An 11,234-nucleotide genomic window follows, 5' to 3' on the forward strand; every position below is an offset into this window, starting at 1 on the left:
ATTAGTAAAGACATGTTTAAATTTTTATGTTATTTATATTTGGTTTTATTTAGTTAAATTTTCAAAATTATGTTTCTTAGGTCTTCGATTTTTAACACACATCAAATAAATGGATAAATTTTATATTTTTGTCTAATAGCAAGTCTCTCACTTTTTAATTTTGTATTTAATAAGTAATTAACCTCTAAACTTTTTAAAATATTCATAAATTTGTTAGATAAGTTTAGAGTATAGTTGAAAGTTGATTCAAAATTGAAGGACTCAAAATTGATCCATTATTTATATATATGAAAAAATTTTACATATAAAAAAAATGTTTTTCTGTTTTTAGAAATAGTGAAAAAAATAATAATTGACACCAATAGACTTCTATTAACATCTATCAGAGATAGACTACTATCATCTATCGTTTTCTATCACTTATACACACTAATAGACTTTTATCAACGTCTATTAAAGAAGATTAAAATGCTATTTTGTATAAATAATTTTTCTTATTTATCTATTTTTTTTAAAATTCCCCTATATATATATATATATATATTAAAATCGAGTCACCTATTGATCTAATTTAGTTGGAGTGTAAAGCTCATAGATAAAAGTGTTAAGTTGTAAGCCTCATTTCTAACCATAGATTAAAAATATGCAATTGTTGTTTTAGGTTAAGCTAACCTCATAAGTCATAAGTCATATTCTAGTGGTATGAGAAAGCTTGCAAACAATTTCAAGAAAAGGAAAAATGTCCTTTTTACTAACTTATGTTAAACCATGATATATAAGATTTTTTTTACTAGTTCAAATTTGTCAAATTACCTTTTAACACCTCCCCTACTATTTACATCGAGTAAGGTAAGAAGAGAGAAAATTTTCTATTATTACTTGCAGAATTGGAACATAGACGAACGAGTAACAGTAGACGAAGTGGAAGTGACGCTTAAGTAACACAAACATTGATGAAATTCAATTCCTTATAAACCTAAAGGTTCCTCCACAAATTTCATCCATTGAGGTGAGTCATGACCTAACATCAAAAGGTGTAGTTAACTGATAACAAGTGAATTTAAGGTGTAATTAACCAATAACAAGTGAATTTTTCTATACTATCAATTTTTGGTTCTTAGAGATGGATGAAACTAGGTTATTGAAGAATCGCCTAAATACCATTAAGTTGTTTATAAATTTATTAAACAATTTTTAAAGTTAAAAAAAAAATCACAAGATATATACTTAAAAGTTCTTAAACTAAACTGGGAATTTAACGAATAAAGTTTTGAACTGTATCAAATTTAATTGATGGGAAGACAATAAATGAGAGTGATATTTATCGATCTGTGATAATGTAAATACTAAAAAAAAGTATCTTTTTGGAGCACTTATTAGTCCAGCTAAGCGGAGGTGTACATAAATATATCCAATCTAAGCCTGCCACGCCATATGGGACACCGGCGTCATTTTCTGAAGACAATTGTGGATTTTTGGTATTTTAAGTTCCGACATTGAACGGAAAATTGTTTTTTTTTTTTTTTTTTGGGAGAATTAATGATATATGAAAGGAAATAAATAATTTGTATTTATTTAATATTTGAAAAGGAATGGCTTCAGGAGTTGGCAATGTCCTACAAAGCTCAGAAAAGCTCCGTCTCAGCGGCAGTTAAGCAGCTCCAATCCTCTCCCCACCACCAACTCTCTCTGTTCAACCTTTCCTTTCTCTCCATTTTCCCTTATCCCTTTCATTCTCAGCTTCAATTTCACCTTCCTTTCTTTTCTTCCCCATCCGCACATTCATTTCCTCAAATGCAGAGACTACCCATCTGAAATTAGAGGGAAGATGCCGCTGGTCAGAGTCCAGGTGAAGAACGAGTTCGGGCTTGGGAAGCCCGACCTCTACGTGGACTCCAACAATGAAGATCCGAAACCCGTCCTTGACGGTGTCGCCGTTGCTGGCCTCGTCGGGATCTTGAGGCAGTTGGGTGATCTTGCTGAGTACGTTTCTTTGTTTCTTCTGCTCTATTTCCTGCCTTCCCGGTTTTGAATTAGGTCTTTTCGTATTTCTTATGTTCTCCTACTGTATCAAGGGTTATGCGCTCTTTAATTTAATTTCAAGTTTGGGGGAATTTGTGGAGTTAAGTACTCATATGCTTCTTCGGTTTTGAATGGGAACTTCATTTTTGTATCTTACTTAAGAAAAACAACTGTGGGAAGCAATAGATTACAATCCAATTAGATTTTTTTGTTTGGGATTCTAATTTTGTATCCTTATTATTATTTTTTTAAATGATTTATTCATCTCCATTCTCCATGAGTTTCTTCGAAGTTCAATTAGAGTATGACATAGTCAACGACTCAGTATTTAGTCTTCTAACTACGTATTTGTTTTTTTTTTTTTTTTTTTTTTTTAAAAAAATATTACATCGCATGTGGGGTGGAAGAATTTGTACTTATGACCTCTCAGCGGAAGTATAAATCTTTTAAATGTTGAGCTTAGCACATGCTGGCAGTTTCTTCTAAAATAAACTCTAAGAAAATTCTGATGAAATGGTTATGAATAATTCTTATGGGTTCTTGGCGAGAACAGTCATTATAATTTGTTAGAATTACCTACTTGGTAGTTACAATGATGGGAAAGTTGGTCTTATTTCTTAACTTGGGTCTGAAAGTAAACCAAAGGACTAGCAGTTTGTTTATAGTGGAACACTATATAATCTATGTCCCACTTATTTACTCAACGAACTGCTTGTTCTGCAGTTTTCTTCTTGACCTGCTAAGGTTGTGACACCGAGTAGAATTTGTATTATTGAGAGTTTCTTATTTCTCTGCTTTCTAGTTTGTTTGTTGTGCCTTGGGAAAGGTGAAGGAATGATTTTCTTAAATCCTAATGGTGCCTGATCTTTAATGTATAATCGTGTACCCTGGCTCTGTAATTGTTGTTGTTGCTTTTCCCTTCCTCTTTTTTAAAAGCATTAAAGGATTAACTAACGAGCAATGTTTAATTTACTTGTATAATTTCACATCAAAGTGGTGCTAGACCATTACAATTACTTTAGGAAAAACACGAGTAAGCCTGTTAGTTTTCTGAGAGGTGATTATTTGATATGTATATAGGGTCTTTGAAAAAGGCTTTCACTTGCTTGCTCCTTTGTGCTATGCAAGTATGTTGTTAAACAACATTTAAGCTGACTGGGATTATATCATTGTATGTTGTAGATTTGCGGGGGAGGTTTTTCATGGGTTGCAGGAACAGGTTATGACAACAGCTTCTAGAAGTCACAAAGTGATGGTTCGTGTCAAACAGATTGAAGCTGCTCTTCCTTCCCTTGAAAAGACAATGCTAGCTCAAACAAGTCACATTCATTTTGCTTACACAGCTGGTATGACTCAATTGCCACCTAAATTATTGATAACTTAGACTTAAACTTAATTTGTTTCAATTTTTAAGGTGCTGTCGGCTTGTCATTTGTAAGTACTCTGGACCTGATTAGAGATACCCTTGTCTGTTTATATAGACAACTGTTTGTTCTGTACCTTTGGATTTGTGTGAACAGTAGTGTGCAACTTTTGTTTCAGTTATTTACTTGTTCGTTAAAGTGAAAAGAGGAAGTGTTCTAAATTTCCCCCACAACACAGACACCAGACATATGACCATTTATCTTTCCTAACTTCTAACCTTTCTTCTCTGTTCTATTCATATTATTTTTTGGTCTAGACACACAAACACGAATGTCTATATCTAAAGATTTGTTGTCCATATTACTGCAAAGAGAATGCTTGAAGGGAGCAATTTTCTGATTCGCTAACAGGGTGAAAGGTTGTATTTATTTTATTCAAAGTAAAAGGTCCAAGATCCTGATTGTAAACTGGGTTTGGGTAGGTGTGCTTTAGAGTGACATAGTTTAGTCTTCTATAAAATTTTGACAACATTTGCATATTTGTATAATGTTAAACAGTTGCTATGCAGGTTCTGAGTGGCATCCTCGAATTCGAACTGAACAAAATCACTTCATCTATCATGATTTGCCACGATTTATTATGGACGCCTATGAAGAATGTCGTGATCCACCACAACTTCATTTGCTTGATAAGTATGATCAGTGCTTTAAATTTGTTTAAGATATATCTCCTTGATGAAAATAAAAGGCAAGCTTTATAGTACTGTTCTTCTCTCCATCCAGATTTGATACGGGAGGTCCTGGATCTTGTTTAAAGCGTTATTCAGATCCAACATTTTTCAAAAGAACGTCAACCTTTGGAAAAATAAGCTTGGAGAAGGTTCAGAGTGACAAGAAGGCTCACAAGATTAAGGTGTGCAGTGAAAGTCGAGGAGTTATATATGTTGTATATGCATCTTTTCAAATAAGTGATTAGCTTTCAAGTTTTTAACTGCCTATTACATGAATAGATTTAACAGCCTAGAGCTAGCCGTTCGCATTAGCAACAAGAATGTGGAGTCATTGTGTTAATGCTTGGCCCTTTTCATTTTAATACATCAGTTTTGCTATTATAAAGTAGTCATTCTGACCAATATATTAACAATGCACAGAGAAAAAGATCATTGGTGCGCGATGGAGAAATGATACGTGGTGCATCAGTTTCCAATATTAATAACAGGTATTACTAACTAATGATTTGCTTTGGTTGTTTCTTCTTTAGTTGAATTGATCACTGAAAACTTGATATGCAGTTTGCAGTTTACCTCCTTTTCCAATGAAGGAGCATCCCTTTCTCAGACTGCTACAACTGATCGGATAATGAAATCAGATGCTGGGGACTCTTCAAATTCTTTTGATTCTGGAACAGGGTCAGGATATGCTGGAAGTCTTTTGAAATTAGGTTCTTCCTTGCAAACTAAAGAACAGGAATTTAGGGAATCTTCAAGTTCAAGTTTGATGCAGTTTAGTGATGCTATTGATTCAGTTCTCCCAGATGAACAAAGTAGGATTGTAGATGATAAATATCAGTATGCACTAGAAGATCAAATAGATTCGAGTTTCTCCCCTCATGTCACATGGGACGAAAAGGCAGAAATATTGAAGCCCAATAATCAGCAGGATGTTAGAGAAAAGACAGAAAGAGTGCAGTCTAGAGGTCAAGAGGATGTTAGAGAAATGGCAGAAACAATGCCGCTAAGAACTCCACTGGATGTTAGAGAAATGGCAGTATTTGTCCACCCAAGGTCCCAACATGATGTTAGAGAAATGGAAGAAATAGTGCAGCCAAGGACAAAACAGAATGTTAGAGAAATGGCAGAAATAGTGAAACTAAGGACTCAACAGGATGTTAGAGGAATGGCTGAAATTGTGCAGCCAAGGACTCAAAAGGATGTTCAAAAAATGGAAGAAATAGAGCAGCCATGGACTGAACGGGATGTTGGAGAAGTGGCAGAAATAGTGCAGCAAAGGACTCAGCAGGATGTTGGAGAAACAGCTGAAATTGTGCAGCTAAGAGAAGTGGAAGAAATTGAGCAGCCAAGGCCCCAACAGTGTGTTAGAAAAACTACAGAAATTGTGCAGCCAAGGACTCAAAAGGATGTTGGAGAAAGGGCAGAAATAGTGCAGCCAAAGGATGAACAGGTTGTTAGAGAGATGGCAGAAATTTTGCTGCCTAGGACTCAACGTGATGTTAGAAACATGGCAGAAATCGTGCAGCCAAGGACTCAGCAGGGTGGTTTAGAAAAGGTGGAAATGGTGGAGCAGGGAAGTCAACAGGATGGTAGAGAAAAAGCGGAGATGGTGGAGCCGAGGAATCAACAGCATGATAAAGTTAAAGATCAAGAACATAAAGTTCCTATACCTAAATCTACTCTGGATCCACATGAAACGGAAGGCTTTTACCTTATAAATGATGAACAAATGAGCATGCTAGGTAATAATGGCCACCCATTAGAATCAATTTATGACGGGAATGTGTTTGATGAAATCGAAAGTGAAACAGACAATTATATGGATGCACTCAACACAATTGAGTCAGAATCTGAAACTGACCTTGATTGCCAGACAAAACGAGAAGTAGAGCCATGCTCGTCCGATATAAAGTGTGAAGTAGTAGATCCAATGCAGGACCTCCTTGAATCTAGTTTAGGTCCTGATATTCCAATTCTTAACCCGAGTAATGAGTCTCAAAAGTCCTTGGACAAAGGTATTGTTTCCGGTCTACCAAATTTAGTTTCGTCAGATAATTTTTATCATGATCAAAGGCTTGAAAACACCATGAAGGTTTCTAGTCCTGACTGTCCCCTAATAACTGATTTGCATGGCAAGGAAAGTTCCACATTGGAATCTAATACCACTGATTCCTTCCCTCCAGACTCCAATTCTAGTTTAGAGGATCAGTCGGGAGTTAAATTGTTGAACAGGGTGCATGAATCTGAAAAAGCTTCTTTCTCCAGCAATCTTTCAGATAAGTTCTGGACTAATGGTGGCTTGCTAGGACTTCAGCCATCAAAACCTCCTTCTTGGGCTGTACCAAATGCTGCTTGTGAGGACTCAAGTAAAGGTGAGAAACGTGGCCCTTCTGATCAGGCATATGTGATTAATGGTAATGCACAGGAAATGAAATTGAATAATTTGCCCAAGGATTTTATTAGTAATGCAAAAGATTCAACTTCTAATATGTCGTCATTGCACCATGATGATCAGAAATATGATACATTGAGTAGAATATCGAATTGTACTCCATCTCAGGAATTGTCAAGAGGTAGTCTAAATGTCAAGAATGAAAGTTTTAGTGTTGATCGTTCAAGTGATGGATCTAGTTATGCTCATATGAATGATGTGGTAAAAAGAAATGTGATAGCAGCTGGAATTGCATCTCCAGCTGTACCTAATGCCAATGGAATGCGTACTCAAACCAATTTGGAGAAAGATGAAAACTCTAATAAAAATTCTGGACCGACCCATCAATTGCTTGTAAATGGCTTTCATAGAAAACTGACGCTAATACACGACGAAAGGTTTGAGACTACATCTATGGATACAGATGGTCCAGGGAAGAGAAATGCCTACCAAGATACTGTTTTACAAACAATGTATGAAAGGACTTCCAAAGAGCACTTAGGTTGTGATTCTTCCATAGATTCATGTCCTCCTTCACCCCCACTTGATCACATGAAAATCTCTTTTCATCCTGTTTGTGGTTTTGAAGTTTCAAAATTGAAACTGAGATTTCCTGATGGCAGTGAAGGCCGTGGAAACATGAAGGACATATTTCCATCATTTCAGTTGGCCCCGGAGGAGTCTATTTCTGTGCATGAAATTGGCTCTGAGTCTGATGATGACACATTCTGTAGATCATCTCCATGTATGTCAGATGATTGTCTTAGTGATCACTCTAAGTCAAATTCTGACCTGTGGGAGTCAGATGACACTCCAGAAACCACAGGCAAGAACTCGTATGATTTGTGCCACATGTCACAGATGGATTCTTTACCTACATCATTTGGGCTCGAGGGAATAACAAAAAGTGGCATAACTATGGACGATGAAAGTGGAAATTTGAACGTTAGGAAGGGAATGGATGAATCTCTTTCTGGTCCATTACTTGATCTTCCATGTTTTGACATTGTGAACCCTGTAATAAGTGGAAGAGTCGATTCTTTTGCTCAAGAACTAGACTCAAGCGATCGTGCCTATCAAACAAGGCATAATGATATTGATGCGGCAAATCTTCTTAAGTCGCAATGTTTAGATAGTCCAACTCCAACTCCGCCACCTCTTCCTCCTGCACAATGGTGCATTTCAAAAACATCCTTAGACGTGTCTGATGACCTGAAGGATTTATCAGTTCATCCAAAACAAGTGGAACCAATTGTCTCGCAGCAAATAACACATGCACCCAATGCAACCAAGCCAAATGGCAAGGTAAATAGTAGTATAGTGGTTTTGTTTGACAATAAACAAAACCAGAATGATTTAAGATGCGGGAAATCATAAATGCTTATGCATTTATTATTGAATGTAGGAGCCGGAACAAGTGGTAGCGGATGGCCAGAAACAATTGAACCACATAAGAAATGGCAAAGTGACGGATGCTAGGGAAGATTTCCTGCAACAAATTAGAGCAAAAGTAAGCTACTTCCTTGCGTCTCTGTTGAAAATTAGTTTCCCTTTATTGATTTTGTTTGGCTGGATGTTGAATTATCTTAATGGATATAAATCTGGGGTATATAATGCATGGTCGGTTTTATTCATTGCATAAAGCTGTGCAAATCAAACCCGCCAAGCATTCAGCTTGGTTTGTGAAGTCACTTCCTCTTAGCTATTGCCTGCTGTATGTTATTGGCAAGGAAAGGCCTAACATGCAGACACTAGCTACCGTTTTGCATTTGGAGATCATATGCATGAACTGATGTAGGCTATCAAGTATCATGTTTGTGATGCATTTCAGTATTCTATCTATATTAACTAGACATTTGCCTCTGCTGAATTTTGAAAGATGCCCTCGAAGATTCTTTTATCATCATTTTCTTGCCAAAATTCTTCAGGAAATATACTTAGTTAAACACCATGAACTTCAAAGTACATATTATGGTTTCCTTTGATCAAATCAGATCAAAGTGATATAGTTATTGTTATTAACTATTTTCGACCATGTTCTCCAGTCCTTCAACCTACGACGCACAGTGACTGAGAAGCCCAGTACTCCAGCAGGACCTGCTGCCCACGTCAAAGTCACAGCAATTTTGGAGAAGGCCAATGCAATTCGCCAGGTTCTTCATTTTCATGTTTTCCTACTCTACAGTATATCATTATGCATAAAAAACTCATTGTAACTATTGAGAAATTTCTCAGGCTGTTGGTAGTGACAATGGCGAAGACGACGATTCATGGAGCGATGCCTGATCATAGATTCACCTATTTTTCCCTGAGAAGCAATTCTCACAAAGGTGCTAGTAGTCGCAATTGTAATAAAATACATAGTATGGCTTTGTGAATAAGCTTATTTACTTTTGTAAGTTGTAGTAGAGTTTATCATGTATCTTATTGGCCTAATTAGGATAAAGTGTATTCCATGTAAACAATGAGGATTCAAGTATTAGGTGTTGGGAAAGATAAGTTTCAATTCAACATACTTGCAGCAAGCAATACGGTGCATTAGAAAGGAAAAAAAAGGCTGAAAATGCTTGTAAATTCTATTCTTTTAGCTTTTACTTCTGCTCCTTGAGTTGTCTTCCCAATAAGTACTTATTTCTGTTCAGATTAGATGGTTCTTTTATTTCCCCTTAAAAGTAAACGTTTCTATCAGCATAACAGGAAAATAAATAAAGAAATAATGTTGAAAAGTGTTGCATTGGGCAAGTAAAGTACTTTGGTAATTTCCCTAGTGATCTATTAAAGAATATAAAGTACCTTTAAAGTCTTTTAAGAAGCATTCAAACAAATATATATTTAAGAAACCGGTCAAGTCTTACATTGTTTTGTAATATCACAGAAAATACAGAATTTGATTGCGTCGATTGCCAAATTGATTGACCAAGAAAGAGCAATTTCTTATTAAAGAAGATTTCAACATTATTTGACAAAGTGCAGAGGTAGCCTTCCCCCACGCCAGTCTGGCTTTTCGGCTTGCAACTTGGAATGAGATCCACTGTATCCCATTCATAGATATGATCCATTACTGCTTATATTTATGCTCATTTTTTTGATTTTCTACTCCATGTGACAGTACATCTTGCATAGGTTGTTAATTCAAATCCCTTTTTCTTTTATCTATACAAGTCAAATACTTGGATAACTCTCAAGCTAGAAAGCGTGAAGAATAAAGATCGATATAAAGATTTACATAGCTTACTAATAATATGTTAGTTACATCTATGAATAGAAAGAAAGAACAATTTGATTAATAGAGAGAAATATCATATAATACAGATTTATAAAGATGAATAGAATTAACTCTAGATTCTAGATTATTGACCTTCTATAAAAACTCAACTGATGAGAGAGTAATTTAAAATCTCATGATTGACTGAAGATAATGTTTATGATTGTTAAAATCTTATTTACAACAAATCTGATTCCTTTTCATTTATTACACAACATGTCAAATAATTAAAAAAAATTAAAATGGAATGCATTGGTTTTTACCAATAAGAGGCCAGCTACTATCCACATGGAAGTTACAGCAATAGCTGATTGGTCCTACTAAGGAAGATGCTGTGTTAAAAGGCAATAGCTAAGTCTAAGAAAATATAGGCTTTATTATAAAATTTGTTGCATAATTAAAAGGCAGTGTAATACTTAGGTGCAACCTATGTTATCCATCACAATAAAAAAAATAATTTTTTTATTTTTTTATTTTTAAAAAACTTGCCATGTGGCAATTTTTAATTGGGTGCAATATAGAACTGCACCTAAGTTTTTCCTAAAAAGCAAGCATCTTACTCTCTACCTATATGACTTTGGCTAATGCCTATCTTCTTCTTCTCTCTTTCTACAATTCTGGTTTGAAAAAATAAATTATTATCATTATTATCATTAGTATTATTATTAATTATTATGGGTTTTTAATATTTAGAGTATGATAGGGAAACTTCCCAACTTGCTGCATTGATTGGAATAAACAGTGAATTAAAGAATATTAAAGAAAGAAAAAGAAAAAAAAAAAAAAAAAGGAAAAGAAGACTTAGTTTGTTGCTTCATTTTTGCTTAAAATAATCAACTTGGGGTCATTGAAAAACCTAGCACCACCCAACATGGCATCATTTTTATTATTCAATTTTCCAATTTTCATTTGAATATTTCTCATAATAAAGATATTATCTCTTAGTTTTTGATGGGGGCACTCCATCTTTTTTATCAAAAGGTGAGATTAAGATTCAAGCTTATAAAGTTATTTTGTAGCTCTCAATATTTTGAGATTCATTCTACATACCTTTAATAAATCTTAACAATGTTCATTCATGATAAGACATAACATAAATATTCTCTTAAAATTTATAGAAATTAGACTAAAAGAGACTAAATTTGTTTTTTTTTTTTTAAAAAAAAAACATTAGAACAATATTACTTTTCATTAATACCCTTTTTTTTAAAAAAAAAAATATTTAAAATTTAAAATTTAAAATTACACATAAAAAAACTAATATGGGCACAATTCAATCAAAGTTTAAATCTTTTGTTGTGGGTAGTATGAGGGCATCTTCAAAACATAATTTTGACAAAATATTAAAATTTTTATCAACAGTGTAATGAAGAAGTACATAGTAAAGCATATGTATGTTGATATCAAAATAGAATTAGCAC

The 11,234-nt window shown here is 34.5% G+C and overlaps 1 protein-coding gene across 2 annotated transcripts; it reads left to right on the forward strand.

Annotated features, from left to right (window-relative positions):
• Nucleotides 1-1,582: 1,582 nt before the first annotated feature.
• On the forward strand, nucleotides 1,583-9,150 carry LOC120082792 (protein SCAR1). 2 transcript variants are annotated; one of them, XM_039038103.1, is made up of 9 exons: nucleotides 1,583-1,983; nucleotides 3,205-3,368; nucleotides 3,956-4,079; nucleotides 4,170-4,299; nucleotides 4,538-4,605; nucleotides 4,679-7,853; nucleotides 7,954-8,058; nucleotides 8,594-8,701; nucleotides 8,784-9,150. In XM_039038103.1, the coding sequence occupies exons 1-9, from the start codon at nucleotides 1,829-1,831 to the stop codon at nucleotides 8,832-8,834; spliced, it is 4,080 nt and encodes a 1,359-aa protein (XP_038894031.1). In that variant the 5' UTR covers nucleotides 1,583-1,828; the 3' UTR covers nucleotides 8,835-9,150. The 2 variants fall into 2 exon arrangements, with proteins under 2 accessions (XP_038894031.1, XP_038894032.1); XM_039038104.1 differs by lacking the exon at nucleotides 1,583-1,983 and having other exon boundaries at nucleotides 3,230-3,368; nucleotides 3,945-4,079.
• The last annotated feature ends 2,084 nt before the right edge of the window (nucleotides 9,151-11,234 follow it).

This window comes from Benincasa hispida, chromosome 8, assembly GCF_009727055.1.
Source record: "Benincasa hispida cultivar B227 chromosome 8, ASM972705v1, whole genome shotgun sequence".
Lineage (NCBI taxonomy): Eukaryota > Viridiplantae > Streptophyta > Magnoliopsida > Cucurbitales > Cucurbitaceae > Benincasa > Benincasa hispida.

Coding starts and splice junctions, on each gene's coding strand:
- LOC120082792 (XM_039038103.1), top strand. CDS start 1,829: ATGCCGCTGGTCAGAGTCCAGGTGAAGAACGAGTTCGGGCTTGGGAAG. Junction 4,300..4,537: donor AGAAGGCTCACAAGATTAAG/GTGTGCAGTGAA, acceptor AACAATGCACAG/AGAAAAAGATCATTGGTGCG. Junction 8,702..8,783: donor AGGCCAATGCAATTCGCCAG/GTTCTTCATTTT, acceptor GAAATTTCTCAG/GCTGTTGGTAGTGACAATGG.